This window comes from Salvelinus namaycush, chromosome 9 (assembly GCF_016432855.1).
Source record: "Salvelinus namaycush isolate Seneca chromosome 9, SaNama_1.0, whole genome shotgun sequence".
NCBI lineage: Eukaryota > Metazoa > Chordata > Actinopteri > Salmoniformes > Salmonidae > Salvelinus > Salvelinus namaycush.
In genome coordinates, this window is record NC_052315.1 from 6,088,943 (window position 1) to 6,107,208 (window position 18,266).

At 41.3% G+C, this 18,266-nt stretch overlaps 1 protein-coding gene across 1 annotated transcript; it reads left to right on the forward strand.

The window, feature by feature from the left end:
- Positions 1 to 48: 48 nt before the first annotated feature.
- LOC120053618 (protein ANKUB1-like) lies at positions 49 to 16,327 on the forward strand. Its single transcript, XM_039000760.1, has 6 exons — positions 49 to 310; positions 3,846 to 3,989; positions 11,055 to 11,265; positions 11,550 to 11,664; positions 12,205 to 13,146; positions 14,480 to 16,327. Exons 1-6 carry the CDS (start codon positions 80 to 82, stop codon positions 14,559 to 14,561), a joined length of 1,725 nt encoding a protein of 574 aa, XP_038856688.1. The 5' UTR covers positions 49 to 79; the 3' UTR covers positions 14,562 to 16,327.
- The last annotated feature ends 1,939 nt before the right edge of the window (positions 16,328 to 18,266 follow it).

The following is an 18,266-nucleotide window of genomic DNA, read 5'->3' on the forward strand; positions in this document are numbered from 1 at the left end:
CTCAGTCTCTCAGTCCCCCCCCCCCCCCCCAGTCTCCCTTCCCTCCCTTCCCACCCTGGCACTTCCTTAGACCCACCAAATGCCACCCTGTCTCCTTTCTCTCCCTGGCCCTCCCCAGAATGGTCTCCTCAGACAAACCCTAGATACAAACTTCAACACTACACACACACACTGCACTCTGTGGTTAGAGCGGTGGAGAGGGGCAGAGGGGCATCCTGCCATGAGGGTCTTCATCGACTTCGATGGTTCCTGTGAGCCTTTTGACGTCTCTCCTGACCAGACCGTGGGGAGCGTAAAACTGATGGTCAAGGTAATTAAACCTCTAAAAGAGGCCCTTGTTAAGTACTGTAGTCACCTGGTAATATAGCAGTGTTACTCCCCTCTCTCTGTTTGTAGACTGAACAGCTATGGGAAATGAAGATGATTCTAAGAAACAATTTGTTCATTTGGCTGGTGTCTAGTAAAGTATGTGAGTAGTACTTACAATAGGAGACATGGTTATGTGATGAGGTGATGGTACTTACAATAGGAGACATGGTTATGTGATGGGGTGATAGTACTTACAGTAGGAGACATGGTTATGTGATGAGGTGATGGTACTTACAGTAGGAGACATGGTTATGTGATGAGGTGATGGTACTTACAGTAGGAGACATGGTTATGTGATGAGGTGATAGTACTTACAGTAGGAGACATGGTTATGTGATGAGGTGATAGTACTTACAGTAGGAGACATGGTTATGTGATGAGGTGATGGTACTTACAGTAGGAGACATGGTTATGTGATGGGATTGAAATGATGATAATCAACAATGTTTATGTAGATTTTGTTGTCTATTTTACTATTATAAACTGGGTGGTTCGAGCCCCGAATGCTGATTGGCTAACAGCCGTGGTATTTCACTGGTATGACAAAACATACATTTTTACTGCTCTAATTACATTGGTAACCAGTTTATAATAGCAATAAGGCACCTCGGGCTTCCCGAGTGGCGCAGTGGTCTAAGGCACTGCATTGTAGCTGTGTCACTAGAGATCCTGGTTCAAGTCCAGGCTCTGTCGCAGCCGGCCGTGACCGGGAGACCCATGAGCCGGCGCACAATTGGCCCGGCGTCATCCGGGTTAGGGGAGAGTTTGGCCGGCAGGGATGTTCTTGTCCCATCGTGCACTAGCGACTCCTGTGGCGGGCTGGGCGCAGTGCACGCTGACACGGTCGCCAGGTGTACAGTGTTTCCTCCGACACATTGGTACGGCTGGCTTCCAGGTTAAGTGGGCATTGTGTCATGAAGCAGTGTGGCTTGGCTCTTGGCCCTCGCCTCTCCCAAGTCCATATGGGAGTTGTAGCGATGGGACAAGACTGTAACTACCAATTGGATACCACTAAATTGGGTAAAAAAAAGTGCAAATTAAAAGTACGTATCTCAGAGCATCGTAGCACCTTTAGGTGCAAAAACTTGACTTATCCAGTTGCGGCTCACTTTTTGGAGGCAGGCCACTCGATTTCGTCTCTGCGGGGGTGACCTTGATAATTTATTGTTAAAACGAGAGGCTGCCTGGATCTTTAACTTAGACCCTTGCTCCCTTCGGTCTCAACGTAGACTTTGATCTGAAGCCATTCTTGTGATTATTGTGACTTTGCCATTGTAATTGTTTGTAAGCTTGTGTCGTCTAAAATGAATCTATGATCGTATGCTATCCATTTGGTTTTTGTATGCTGCTCTTTGTATGCCATTTTAATATTTGAGAATTAACCAATGATATTAGGCCACTCTTGGCCATGATTACAGACACCTGTGTGTCTTTTGACACTATATAAACGAGTCATCCCGCAGTGTTTGTGATTATACCCTGATGAAGACAGCTTGGCTGTCGAAACGTTGGTAATTAAATTTTTGCATCTGAGCTCTTAGAGTGTGCGGCTCTCCTTTATTTTTAAGTTTTCTACTCCGCTAGCCAGCACCTCGCCTAAATAGGTGTGCGTTTCTTTTTCTTCTAAAAAAAATAAGTCACCTTGGGGGTTTGTGGTATATGGCCAATATACAGTGGGGCAAAAAAGTATTTAGTCAGCCACCAATTGTGCAAGTTCTCCCACTTAAAAAGATGAGAGAGGCCTGTAATTTTCATCATAGGTACACTTCAACCATGACAGACAAAATGAGAAAAAAAAATCCAGAAAATCACATTGTAGGATTTTTTATGAATTTATTTGCAAATTATGGTGGAAAATAAGTATTTGGTCACCTACAAACAAGCAAGATTTCTGGCTCTCACAGACCTGTAGCTTCTTCTTTAAGAGGCTCCTCTGTTCTCCACTCGTTACCTGTATTAATGGCACCTGTTTGAACTAGTTATCAGTATAAAAGACACCTGTCCACAACCTCAAACAGTCACACTCCAAACTCCACTATGGCCAAGACCAAAGAGCTGTCAAAGGACACCAGAAACAAAATTGTAGACCTGCACCAGGCTGGGAAGACTGAATCTGCAATAGGTAAGCAGCTTGGTTTGAAGAAATCAACTGTGGGAGCAATTATTAGGAAATGGAAGACATACAAGACCACTGATAATCTCCCTCGATCTGGGGCTCCACGCAAAATGATCACAAGAACGGTGAGCAAAAATCCCAGAACCACACGGGGGGACCTAGTGAATGACCTGCAGAGAGCTGGGACCAAAGTAACAAAGCCTACCATCAGTAACACACTACGCCGCCAGGGACTCAAATCCTGCAGTGCCAGACGTGTCCCCCTGCTTAAGCCAGTACATGTGCAGGCCCGTCTGAAGTTTGCTAGAGAGCATTTGGATGACCCAGAAGAAGATTGGGAGAATGTCATATGGTCAGATGAAACCAAAATATAACTTTTTGGTAAAAACTCAACTCGTCGTGTTTGGAGGACAAAGAATGCTGAGTTGCATCCAAAGAACACCATACCTACTGTGAAGCATAGGGGTGGAAACATCATGCTTTGGGGCTGTTTTTCTGCAAAGGGACCAGGACGACTGATCCGTGTAAAGGAAAGTATGAATGGGGCCATGTATCGTGAGATTTTGAGTGAAAACCTCCTTCCATCAGCAAGGGCATTGAAGATGAAACGTGGCTGGGTCTTTCAGCATGACAATGATCCCAAACACACCGCCCGGGCAACGAAGGAGTGGCTTCGTAAGAAGCATTTCAAGGTCTTGGAGTGGCCTAGCCAGTCTCCAGATCTCAACCCCATAGAAAATCTTTGGAGGGAGTTGAAAGTCCGTGTTGCCCAGCAACAGCCCCAAAACATCACTGCTCTAGAGGAGATCTGCATGGAGGAATGGGCCAAAATACCAGCAACAGTGTGTGAAAACCTTGTGAAGACTTACAGAAAACGTTTGACCTCTGTCATTGCCAACAAAGGGTATATAACAAAGTATTGAGATAAACTTTTGTTATTGACCAAATACTTATTTTCCACCATAATTTGCAAATAAATTCATAAAAAATCCTACAATGTGATTTTCTGGATTTTTTTTCTCATTTTGTCTGTCATAGTTGAAGTGTACCTATGATGAAAATTACAGGCCTCTCTCATCTTTTTAAGTGGGAGAACTTGCACAATTGGTGGCTGACTAAATACTTTTTTGCCCCACTGTACCTCCGCGTTGCGTTGTGCCTTATTTCTTAATTGTACACAATTATGTCTGTCTTTGTATGGTAAATCATCTATTGACATCTGTCTGGGTGGAACACCCAGTGGTTCTGTTTGTGTGGGACACCCTCCATTACGGCTCCATCAGTGTTGAGCCCTCTCACTCTGATTGTATGGGACACTCAATTACGGCTCCCTGTGTTTCCAATCTTCTTCCTCTGGCAGGATTACTTCCATGTGCAACTGTCAGACGACACGCAGGTGAGGCACTTCCTGGAGCTGAGCTATGCTGGTGCCATCCTTCTGGACAGCTGGGTCCTGACAGACGTTGGCATAACCCCTAGCAGTGTCATCTGCTGCCTGCTGAAGGTACCAGCCGGACACCTAGCTTTTTTCTACCCGTGCTTGAAAATGCATTTCAGAGTGTGCTGACTATTGCTTGAAACAGCTTCATACTATCATTTACGTAAAGTGTTTCAGATATAGTGTGGTGATATATAGTATGGTGATATATAATGTGGTGATATATATATATATATATATATATATATATATATATATAGTATGGTGATATATAGTGTGGTGATATATAGTATGGTGATATATATATATAGTGTGTGGTGATATATATATATAGTATGGTGATATATAGTATGGTGATATATATATATAGTATGGTGATATATAGTGTGGTGATATATATATATATATATATATATATATATAGTATGGTGATATATATATATATATATATATATATATATATATATATATAGTGTGGTGATATATAGTATGGTGATATATATAGTATGGTGATATATAGTGTGGTGATATATAGTATGGTGATATATATAGTGTGGTGATATATAGTGTGGTGATATATATATATATATATATAGTATGGTGATATATAGTGTGGTGATATATATAGTATGATTAAATATAGTATGGAGGGATATTGTATGGTGATATATATATATATATATATATATATATATATATAGTATGGTGGTATATAGTGTGGTGATATATATAGTATGGTGATATATATATATATATAGAATGGTGATATATAGTGTGGTGATATATAGTATGGTGGTATATAGTATGGTGATATATATATATATATATATATATATATAGAATGGTGATATATAGTGTGGTGATATATAGTGTGGTGGTATATAGTGTGGTGATATATATAGTATGGTGATATATATATATATAGTATGGTGATATATAGTGTGGTGATATATAGTGTGGTGATATATAGTGTGGTGGTATATAGTGTGGTGATATATATAGTATGGTGATATATATATATATATATAGTATGGTGATATATAGTGTGGTGATATATAGTATGGTGGTATATAGTATGGTGATATATAGTGTGGTGATATATAGTGTGGTGATATATAGTGTGGTGGTATATAGTGTGGTGATATATAATATGGTGATATATATAGTATGGTGATATATATATATATATAGTATGGTGATATATAGTGTGGTGATATATTGTATGGTGGTATATAGTATGGTGATATATAGTGTGGTGATATATTGTATGGTGATATATATATATATATATATAGTATGGTGGTATATAGTGTGGTGATATATATATAGTATGGTGATATATATATATATATATAGTATGGTGATATATAGTGTGGTGATATATTGTATGGTGATATATATATATATATATATATATATATATATATATATATATAGTATGGTGGTATATAGTGTGGTGATATATATAGTATGGTGATATATATATATATATATATATAGTATGGTGATATATAGTGTGGTGATATATAGTATGGTGGTATATAGTATGGTGATATATATAGTATGGTGCTATATATAGTATGGTGATATATATATATAGTATGGTGGTATATAGTATGGGGATATATAGTGTGGTGATATATTGTATGGTGATATATATATATATATATATATTAGTATGGTGGTATATAGTGTGGTGATATATATAGTATGGTGATATATATATATATATAGTATGGTGATATATAGTGTGGTGATATATAGTATGGTGGTATATAGTATGGTGATATATATAGTATGGTGCTATATATAGTATGGTGATATATATATATATATATAGTATGGTGATATATAGTGTGGTGATATATAGTGTGGTGGTATATAGTGTGGTGATATATATAGTATGGTGATATATATATATATATAGTATGGTGATATATAGTGTGGTGATATATAGTACAAAAAAAGTATGAATGTATGTACTTGTAAGTCGCTCTGGATAAGAGCGTCTGCTAAATGACTTAAATGTAATGTAAAATGTATGGTGGTATATAGTATGGTGATATATAGTGTGGTGATATATAGTGTGGTGGTATATAGTGTGGTGATATATAGTGTGGTGGTATATAATATGGAGATATATATAGTATGGTGATATATATATATAGTGTGGTGATATATAGTGTTGTGATATATAGTATGGTGGTATATAGTATGGTGATACAAATATTATGGTGATATATATATATATATATATATATATATATATATATATATATATAGTATGGTGATATATAGTGTGGTGATATATATAGTATGATGATGTATAGTATGGTGATATATAGTATGGTGATATATATATATATAGTATGGTGATATATAGTATGGCGATATATAGTATGTTGATATATACAGTATGGTGATATATATGTATATATATATATATATATATATATATATATATATAGTGTGGTGATATATATAGTGTGGTGATATATATAGTGTGGTGATATATAGTATGGTGATATATAGTGTGGTGATATATAGTGTGGTGATATATAGTGTGGTGGTATATATTATGGTGATATATAGTGTGGTGATATATATATATAGTATGGTGATATCTAGTGTGGTGATATATTAACTCAGAAAAAAAGAGCGTCCCTTTTTTAGGACCCTGTCTTTCAAAGATAATTAATGAAAATCTAAATAACTTCACAGATCTTCATTGTAAAGGGTTTAAACACTGATTCCCATGCTTCTTTAATGAACCATAAACAATTAATGAACATGCACCTGTGGAATGGTCGTTAAGACACTAACAGCTTACAGACGGTAGGCAATTAAGGTCACAGTTATGAAAACTTAGGACACTAAAGAGGCCTTTCTACTGACTCTGAAAAACAACAAAAGAAAGATGCCCAGGGTCCCTGCTCATCTGGGATAACGAGCCTTAGGCATGCTGCAAGGAGGCATGAGGACTGCAGATGTGGCCAGGGCAATAAATTGCAATGTCCGTACTGTGAGACGCCTAAGACAGAGCTACAGGGAGACAGGACGGACAGCTGATTGTTCTCGCAGTGGCAGACCACGTGTAACACCGGCACAGGATCGGTACATCCGAACATCACACCTGCGGGACAGGTACAGGATGGCAACAACAACTGCCCGAGTTACACCAGGAACACACAATCCCCACATCAGTGCTCAGACTGTCCGCAATAGGCTGAGAGAGGCTGGACTAAGGGCTTGTAGGCCTGTTGTAAGGTAGGTCCTCACCAGACATCACCGTCAACAACGTCACCTATGGGCACAAACACACCGTCGCTGGACCAGGCAGGACTGGCAACAAAAATGCTCTTCACTGACGAGTCGCGGTTTTGTCTCACCAGGGGTGATGGTCGGATTCGCATTCATCGTCGAAGGAATGAGCATTACACCGAGGCCTGTACTCTGGAGTGGGATCGATTTGGAGGGGGAGGGTTCGTCATGGTCTGGGGTGGTGTGTCACAGCATCATCTGACTGAGCTTGTTGTCATTGCAGGCAATCTCAACGCTGTGCGTTACAGGGAAGACATCCTCCTCCCTCATGTGGTACCCTTTCTGCAGGCTCATCCTGACATGACCCTCCAGCATGACAATGCCACCAGCCATACTGCTCGTTCTGTGCGTGATTTCCTGCAAGACAGGAATGTCAGTGTTCTGCCATGGCCAGCGAAGAGCCCGGATCTCAATCCCATTGAGCACGTCTGGGACCTGTTGGATCGGAGGGTGAGGGCTAGGGCCATTACCCACAGAAATGTCCGGGAACCTGTGCCTTGGTGGAAGAGCGGGGTAACATCTCACAGCAAGAACTGGCAAATCTGGTGCAGTCCTTGAGGAGGAGATGCACTGCAGTACTTAATGCAGCTGGTGGGCACACCAGATACTGACTGTTACTTTTGATTTTGACCCCCCCTTTGTTCAGGGACACATTATTCAATTTCTGTTAGTCACATGTCTGTGGAACTTGTTCAGTTTATGTCTCAGTTGTTGAATCTTGTTATGTTCATACAAATATTTACACATGTTAAGTTTGCTGAAAATAAACGCAGTTGACAGTGAGAGGATGTTTCTTTTTTTTCTGAGTTTAGTATGGTGATATATAGTATGGTGATGTATAGTATGGTGGTATATACAGTGCCTTGCAAAAGTATTCACCCCCTTGGCGTTTTTCCTATTTTGTTGCATTACAATCTGTAATTTTAAAGGATTTTTATTTGGATTTCATGTAATGGACATAAACAAAATTGTCCAAATTGGTGAAGTGAAATGAACAAAATAACTTGTTTCAAAAAATGTGACTAAATAAAAAACAGAAAAGTGGTGCGTGCATATGTATTCACCCCTAAATAAGATGCCCCTAAATAAGATCTGGTGCAACCAATTACCTTCAGAAGTCACATAATTAGTTAGATTGCACACAGGTGGACTTTATTTAAGTGTCACAATATGTGTCACATGATCTCAGTAAAAATACACGTGTTCTGAAAGGGCCCAGAGTCTGCAACACCACTAAGCAAGTGGCACAATGAAGACCAAGGAGCTCTCCAAACAGGTCAGGGACAACTTTGTGGAGAAGTACAGATCAGGGTTGGGTTATAAAAAAATATCCGAAACTTTGAACATCCCATGGAGCACCATTAAACCCATTATTAAAAAATGGAAAGAATATGGCACAAACCTGCCAAAACTCACAGACCAGGCAAAGCGGGTGAATAGTTTTTTTGTCTTATTTCTTGTTTGTTTCACAAGAAAAAATATTTAGTATCTTTAAAGTGGTAGGCATGTTGTGTAAATCAAATGATACAAACGCCCCAAAAATCCATTTTAATTCCAGGTTGTAAGGCAAGAAAATAGATCAAATGGGGGGGAAGTTGTAGTGGGGATGAATACTTTTGCAAGCCACTAGTATGGTGATATATAGTGTGGTGATATATGGTATGTTGAGGTCACCCTGCTTGAGACTTAAAGTAATGTTGCCCTTTCTCAACCAAGACCATGGTTATGGTAGAGTGATTGGTTAGTAAGGAAACTGCTTTATACCGAGACCATGGTTATGGTAGAGTGATTGGTTAGTAAAGACACTGCTTTATACCGAGACCATGGTTATGGTAGAGTGATTGGTTAGTAAGGACACTGCTTTATACCGAGACCATGGTTATGGTAGAGTGATTGGTTAGTAAGGACACTGCTTTATACCGAGACCATGGTTATGGTAGAGTGATTGGTTAGTAAGGACACTGCTTTATACCGAGACCATGGTTATGGTAGAGTGATTGGTTAGTAAGGACACTGCTTTATACCGAGACCATGGTTATGGTAGAGTGATTGGTTAGTAAGGAAACTGCTTTATACCGAGACCATGGTTATGGTAGAGTGATTGGTTAGTAAAGACACTGCTTTATACCGAGACCATGGTTATGGTAGAGTGATTGGTTAGTAAGGACACTGCTTTATACCGAGACCATGGTTATGGTAGAGTGATTGGTTAGTAAGAACACTGCTTCGTGAGTGTGAAGTGTTGTTGTACAGAGGTCCCTGAGTACATGTCCAGAGCCGGACAGGGACAGAACTCACTCTGTTACCCAAAGATCTGTGGAAAATTTGCTAACAGAGGAGAGTGGTGTGTCAAAGTACACATTTAACCATCAGAATAATGTTTATTTGTGTTCCTTACTTACACATCCCATCATTGACATTGTCAAAGCCAGACCTTCTGTCTGTCTCTCCCTCTTGCTGGTTGACTAGAGTGGAAATCTATAGTATTGTATGGTTGACCTGGGATAAAGCTGAAATGTGGCCCAATGTAGTGTTGCCTTTGTACCAAACACCCTTACAGTCATATAACTTTTCCCCATGTAATCGCCTCGACCTCAGTCTGGTGTTCGCTAACAGTAGCTGAAGAGTCTGTATACCCAGTGGTGTACAGTACAGTAGAGTACAGCGGAGTACAGCAGGCCGTATAGTAGTAGAGGCCATATACCCTTTGTGTTCATTGAAATACATATTCATAATATTTCTGTTAACAATTTAATCTGCACCCAGATTAGTGTTCAATTTAATCTGCACCCAGATTAGTGTTCAATTTAATCTGCACCCAGATTAGTGTTCAATTTAATCTGCACCCAGATTAGTGTTCAATTTAATCTGCACCCAGATTAGTGTTCAATTTAATCTGCACCCAGATTAGTGTTCAATATGATAGGACAAAACTCAGTACAATACATGAATTAGAAAATGTTGTTACAAGTTTTTACAAGTTTGAGCCACGAGATGGTGGTAGATCACAAGTTTAAATAGCATGGACCTTTGATTTGTCTCTGGATAGAAATTGCCCTTGGGCACAGATCTAGGATCAGTTTACCCTCACCAAATCCTAACCTTTACTATTAGCAGTAAAAACACAAACCAGACCTTAGATCAGTGCAAAGGAGCCACTTCATCTTATCCCTGTAATTATATGACTCCTAACTTATATATACTGAGTGTACCAAACATTAGAAACACCTTACTAATATTGAGTTGCACCCCGCCTTTTGCCATCAGAACAGCCTCAATTTGTTGGGGCATGCTCTACAAGGTGTCGAAAGCGTTCCACAGGGATGCTGGCCCATGTTGACTCCAATGCTTACAACAGTTGTGCCAAGTTGGCTGGATGTTCTTTGGGTGGTGGACCATTCTTGATACACACAGGAAACTAATGAGTGTGAAAAACCCAGCAGCATTGCAGTTCTTGACACAAACCGGTGCGCCTGGCACCTACTACCATACTCTGTTCAAAGGCAATTAAATATTTTGTCTTGCCCATTCACCCTCTGAATGGCACACACACACAATCCATGTCTCAATTGTCATTGGCTTAAAAATACTTCTTTAACCTGTCCGCTCCCCTTCATCTACACTGATTGAAGTGGATTTAACAAGTGACATCATTAAGGGATCATAGATTTCACCTGGATTCACCTGGTCAGTCTATGTCATGGAAAGAGCAGGTGTTCATAATGTTTTGTTTACTCGGTGTATAAACACAACGTAGGTATTTATGTAAAACAAGTGAATTTACTGTATGTCCATGGTCTTATACTTCAGCAGGAGCCGGTGGTGCGTGTGTTCAGTGCCGTGACGGGGGAGACCCTCTCAGTCTTGGGCACTGTGTTTCTCCTGAGTACGTCTGTGGCCAGGCTCATGACCCTGGTGTCCCAGCAGTGTGGGCTTCCCGTCAGCTCCTTCAGACTGAGCTCTCCCACCGGCCTGCAACTCTACGACTGCAACCGGCTCCACGACTACGCCATTGACCTGGGTATGGCCTTCCTTGTGCAGTAGGTCAATGGTCCTCTGCTGTGTGTGTGTGTGTGTGTGTGTGTGTGTGTGTGTGTGTGTGTGTGTGTGTGTGTGTGTGTGTGTGTGTGTGTGTGTGTGTGTGTGTGTGTGGGGGGGGGGGGGGGGGTCCAGTGAAGTTCCAGCAATGCAAAAAAAAAGTCTCAACAATTTATGGATGTAACATAGAGGCAAATGGACTGTATGGAACACATTCTTGGTTCATGGCAACCAGGAGGACAACCTGCATATGTCTCTGTCTCCCAGGGGCTACTCTACGGTTGGACACCTGGGATGGGTGGGCGGAGTTCCTCAGAGGCTGCTTCCTGGGACACAGACTGACCGTCCAACGACACCTGTCTAGGAAGAGACCTGTGATGAGGTCAGAATACACATCTACACACTGAACTGTATGATAGACTTATTATCAACAGTGATGGTACTGACCCTGTATATAGCTTACAATGATGGTACTGACTCTGTACATAGCTTACAATAATGGTACTGACTCTGTATATAGCTTACAATGATGGTACTGACTCTGTATATAGCTTACAATAATGGTACTGACTCTGTATATAGCTTACAATGATGGTACTGACTCTGTATATAGCTTACAATGATGGTACTGACTCTGTATATAGCTTACAATAATGGTACTGACTCTGTATATAGCTTACAATGATGGTACTGACTCTGTATATAGCTTACAATGATGGTACTGACTCTGTATATAGCTTATATTCTCATGTTTTTTTTCCTTTATACGTTTTTTCTCTTACCCTGATATTTAATACTGCATTGTGGGAAAGAGCTTGCAAGTAAGCATTTTACTGTACTGTTTTATAACCTGCTGTATCTTGTGAACTTGACAAAAAAAAATGAAACGTGTTATAAATACATTGATTCTGTATTATTCCAGGTTCCAGCTCCGGGTGGCACTATACATCGCTGCTTCTCTGGGCCACCTGGACCTGGCCGGCTGGCTGCTGGAGAGGGGGGTGCGTGCCATTGAGCCGGTGGGGGTCCACCCTTACCGTGAGTGGTGCCACCAGATGGCCCACCCCGACGCCGCCAAGTGTCCCGCTGTCGCCTCCATCGAGCGCGGCCAGCTCACCATCCTCAAACTCTTTATCGCCAGCAGCGTTCTGACCCTTGCCTGTCGGGATCCCCAGGGTCGTGACCCCCTGAGGATCGCCCTCCAGCACGGCCACAGGGAGTGTGTGCGTCACCTGGCCACCAAGCTGTGCTCTGTGGTGGTCCTCCCAGGTATGGCTCTGCCCATGCGGACATACGTCCAGATAAAGCGCTGGGTGAGGCTGGGGCAGAGGAGGGCAGCATCCAGGCACTGCATCGGCCTCAACAGGGCTCCGTTCAGGACCAGGGTGGGCGACACGGTCCTGGTGGACGGCTTCACCCTCCCCAAGATGTCCTCCAAGCCCAGGAGGAGTGAGGCCAAGGCGGGTATCAGGGTGACGTCCAAAGCCTCTCAACCTTTGACCCCCATCAACTGCCCGTCTCATGTATCCTGCATGCTCCGCGCCTTGTCATCCCAGCATGCACCTCTTCAACTACCAAAGCTACACCCTGTGGCCACGAGGGATGAAAGAGAGAAGAATAGAGGGAAGAAGAGGGGATGTGGAGGGAAGGGATGTGAGGAGGATGAGAGTGGGGATCAGAACAGCAACCAATGGAGGAGCAGAGTCCCGCTCCCGCCCATTTCCAGAGACACCAATCTCAGACCTGTGTTTGCTTCTGCCTCGCCAAACTCCGCCCAGATCCTCACCACCTCACTGGAGTCCTTTTCTCTCCACTGCGACCGCACACCCAGAGAAAACGCCATATACTGTTTGGCCTTGGCCAGGTTAGACAACTTTAAATGACAGTGATTTAAAGGTGAAATTACAGTGTTATTTCACCGCTACGGTTTTAATATGAATATTTCTCTGTATGTTTCTTATGAAAGGTGTGAATACTGTCAGAAGAAGCCCCCTATAATCAGTGGTGGGGGGGGGGGGGACACATGTAAAAGCTGTTTACACACTTTTTATTTTGCGCAAGCATTTACCCACCTTTTGTGGAAGATGCATTGAAAGTATAGGGAGCGTTACTTCTTTAATCCTGAACGGCAATCAGCATTTACCAGTCAATGTTTTTACCACTTCATCACTGCCTATGATATACCCTTATCCTCCCTGAATAGATTCCAGTGAAAACAAACCCTGAGCCAACCATCTTGCTAAGTAGGTATATAGTCAAATCAACTCAAACTTTATTTGTCACATGCGCTGAATACAACAAGTGTAGACCTTTCCGTGAAATGCTTACTTATGGCTTGGGGTTAGAAGCTGTTATTGGTTTACCCTAACAAGTCCTGAAACAAATCATGAGCCAACTATCTGTCACACCCTGGCCTTAGTTATCTTTGTTTTCATTATTATTTTAGTTAGGTCAGGGTGTGACATGGGGAAGTTTGTGTGTTTTTGTATTGTCTAGGGCACAGGTGTCAAACTCATTCCACGGGGGGCCGAGTGTCTGCGGGTTTTCGCTCCTCCCTTGTACTTGATTGATGAATTAACATCACTAATTAGTTAGGAACTCCCCACACCTGGTTGTCTAGGGCTTTATTGAAAGGAAAAACCAAAAACCTGCAGACACTAGGCCCTCCGTGGAATGAGTTTGACACCCCTGGTCTAGGGTGTTGTATGGTTTAGGGGGTTTAGTAGAGTAGATGGTTTAGTGTTCAGTGTAGGTGTAGGTGTCTAGGAAAGTCTATGGTTGCCTGAATTGGGTCTCAATTAGAGACAGCTGGTTATGGTTGTCTCTGATTGGGAGCCATATTTAAGGCAACCATAGGCTTTAGCTGTTTTGTGGGTAATTGTCTATGTGTAGTGTTTGTGTCAGCACTATTTGTATTTATAGCTTCACGGTCGTCTGTTTGTTGTTTTGTTTAGTTTTTTCCTTCTTATAATAAAGAGAAGATGTATTTTTCACGCGCTGCGCCTTGGTCCTCTCTCTCTCCTATAGACGATCGTGACACTATCATGCTTAGAAGGTATATAGTGTCAGTATGGGGAGAGGATATGATGTAAGGAGCTTCATTAATGTATTGAGGCCATCACATATACAGTATTTCACAATGATAGACCACACATTTGGTCTCCTAACCTTGTTCTGGTTGATTGACTCTCTAACAGTGCCTTCACACAGAGACCATGGCTGCAGCAGCTGAATGTAGCACGGACTCTGGCCAGGAGGAGTGCTCAGCACATTGGGTAGACACCAGGATCCTGGTCATTAGGCAGATTAAACATACTGAAACAAGGAGGGACAACCTGGACTTGTCCAAAAAGGAACTCTTATTTAAGTTTTCTGTTCGGGAAAAACATATATTTTTTTACGTTTTCCATTGTGTACCCTCATGAACACGACCCAGAGATCAACTGCACTAACTGGTACCTCACAAAGTACCTGTATTGTCACTAACAAGGGAGGAAAATACAGTGAACAAGATGAGACTTTGGAACAGATGATGCCTGAAACAATGCGGACGACGAAGAATTTAGTTCCTTTTGATGAGGCTTATAGATATAGTCAATACTGTGTTTGATTTGTGTGTAGACAGTTTATAACGGCAGGCAGTGGATTCTCAGTCATTCGTATTCTCAAGTAACAAAAACGTATCATATTTCACTGGCTATTTGTAGTAGCCAAATGTGAATGGAATTATTATTATTCTAGTCTTTATTCTAGAATCATTCAGTTGAATGAATGTATGTGGTTGTACTGTATGTGATTGTAAGTGTTTGACATGGGTCAAATTGAGGCTCCAAACCCCCCCACTTAACACTAGTTTTTGTCCATAGAAATCCTCACTTGCTGATGAAGACCTATAGTGGTTGAAATCAATGTAAAATACACAGTATGAACACTGCTGCCTTAAAACTCTTTTATTAAGATGTGGATCATAATTGCTCATATAAATGAGTCTGTGCAGTGTCAAAATAATCCATCTGTTACATAAGGAAAATAAAATGCTATTTTGGGAGAAGAAAATACCACAAAAGACATGAAATAATGGCATTATGGGAAAATAATACACTTGATGATCTTTATGGCCTTCCTGTGACATCGGGTGGTGTAGGTGTCCTGGAGGGCAGGTAGTTTGCCCCCGGTGATGCGGATTAAGATGTGGATTATAATTGCTTATATAAATGAGTCTGTGCAGTGTCAAAATAATACATCTGTTACATAAGGAAAATAAAATGCTATTTTGGGAGAAAAAAATACCACAAATACTCTACTCACATAGAGTATTTGACAAACTCTTTATTTACATTACAAAGCTGACAACTACTGTAACGATGTGTTGGCACAGCATGTGTGATCATACCCCTGCAGTGTGTGGATTTACACAGCAACATAGCAGACAACTTAAATAGTTTATTTTTATTTCACTAGACAAGTCAGTTAAGAACAAATTCTTATTTACAATGATGGCCAAACCCGGACGACACTGGGCCAAATATGCAGCACCCTATGGGACTCACAATCACTTGGAGTGGGAAGGATACAAAATCCAATATCACACACTTCTTCCTTGGTATTCTGAGAACTGTCAGATAGCTGTGAGAGCTATGAGTGGATCCTGGACCCATGCATAAATGATAACTTTGCTGTAACTCAGTGGGGCAAGTAGAACATCCGGGTTAGTGTATGTGCATTATCTTGTCAGTTGATTGTCTTTGTCTCAAAGCCTTTCCATTTCTGGGGTAATGAAGAAGCTTCTGATCTCAAACTTCTTGATAGGTAAGAAACACTTGGTTAGTGTATGTGCCTTAACCAATGGGTTGTCAGGTGAACGTTGAAGATGCTTCTTGGAGGTGATCTAATGATGTCATTGAATCGCTGTCATTGAGTTGCTCACTGGACAAGACAATTATTCACTGAAAATTAAATCTGTCTTTCATTTCACTTATGTTGATATTTGATTGGCTATTTGCTGTCTTTTGAAAATACAAAAATAAATATAACTGTTTTATGAAGCACTTGTAGACATTCATTGTTTTCAAAATCATATTTTCAGCAGAACAGATACATACTTTTACAATATGACATCAAATAAAATAAAAATCAAGTAAGTGATATGTAAATGATTGGCAAAAGGCTCCAACCACCCAAGTCATAGACTGTTCACTCTGCTACCACACGGCAAGCGATACAGGAACACCAAGTCTGGGACAAAAGGCTCCTTAACAGCTTCTAACCCCAAGCCATAAGACTGTTTAACGTTAATTAAATGGCTACCTGCACTATTTGCATTGAACCCCTTTGTTATTGATGTATTTTTCTAATTGTTTTCCACTGACTCTCTTGAATTGGCTCGATGCACACTCACTACACTCTACCCACACATTCACTGTGACACTGACCGACTTTCACACTAGCTGCTGCTACTGTGTTTATTATCTATCCTGATTGCCTAGTCACTTTTATTTATTTATTTATATATATATATTTTTAAATTTTACCCCCTTTTCTCCCCAAGTTTCGTGGTATCCAATCGCTAGTAATTACTATCTTGTCTCATCGCACAACCCAACCAAGCCGCACTGCTTCTTAACACAGCGCGCCTCCAACCCGGAAGCCAGCCGCAACAATGTGTCGGAGGAAACACCGTGCACCTGGCCCCCTCGGTTAGCGCACACTGCGCCCGGCCCGCCACAGGAGTCACTGGAGCGCAATGAGACAAGGATATCCCTACCGGCCAAACCCTCCCTAACCCGGACGACGCTAGGCCAATTGTGCGTCGCCCCACGGACCTCCCGGTCGCGGCCGGCTGCGACAGAGCCTGGGCACGAACCCAGAGACTCAGCTGCGATGCAGTGCCCTAAACCACTGCGCCACCCGGGAGGCCCTCACCTAGTCACTTTTACCCTTACCTACATGTACATACTGTATTACCTCAACTACCTTCCACCCATGCACATTGACTCGGTACTGGTACTCCTTGTATATAGCCTTGTTATTGTGTTACTATTTAGAAAATATTTTCTTACTTTTTAACTCTTCATTGTTGGGAATGGGCTCGTAATAAAGCATCTCACAGTAAAGTCTACACCTGTTGTTTTCGGCGTATGTGACCAATACGATTCGATTTTGATTTGAACAAATGAATGCTCTTGTTGTTTTAATGAGGAATTTAATTAAATAATTTGCTTTTCCTTGAAGATTTGAATGGGCTGGAAAAGCCTTTCGTGATGGCTCTACACAATCTGGTGAAAAGGGAGGGTTTGCGACTCTTCTCTTCAAGTGGGAAGGACGATGCAATATCATAATTTCCCTCTGGAGCAAAGAAGCCATGAGAAGTCGTCATCGACTCTGCAAAGAAAGACCATCCAGTATGTCATCAATTTACATTTTTAGTCATTTAGCAGACGCTCTTATCCAGAGCAACTTACAGAAGCAATTAGGATTACGTGCCTTGCTCAAGAGCACATTGACAGATTTTGCATAGTGAGCTCAGGGATTCTGAACCAGCAACCTATCGGTTACTGGCCCAACCTCTTAACCCACTAGGCTACCACCCAGCCCGCAGTACAGTATGTCATAGGTAACAACTCAGAGGAGAGTACAATGTCTTTCCAAATGAATTAGTTGCACGGTAAAGTAATAATATCTTAGTCTTGACTGAGCAGCAGCCTAAACAACAGCAGGGCTTACCTGTAAAGTACACAGTAGGGGAAGTGTTCTGAGGCTGGTACTCCAGAGACTCTTGAGGACAGAGGTTCTTACTAACTTTCTTGGAACCCTGGTTGGTGGGAAAAGGCACAGTAAAACAAACTGGAAAATGTTCGATATCTTAAAGTACAGCATATCAATTGCAAAGAAGCAGTGCAATGCCATGACCCAAAGAATCATATATCTCATAAAGGTCAACAGCAGTGTTATTCATGAAAGATGTATGTGTACTATACCTTTGTG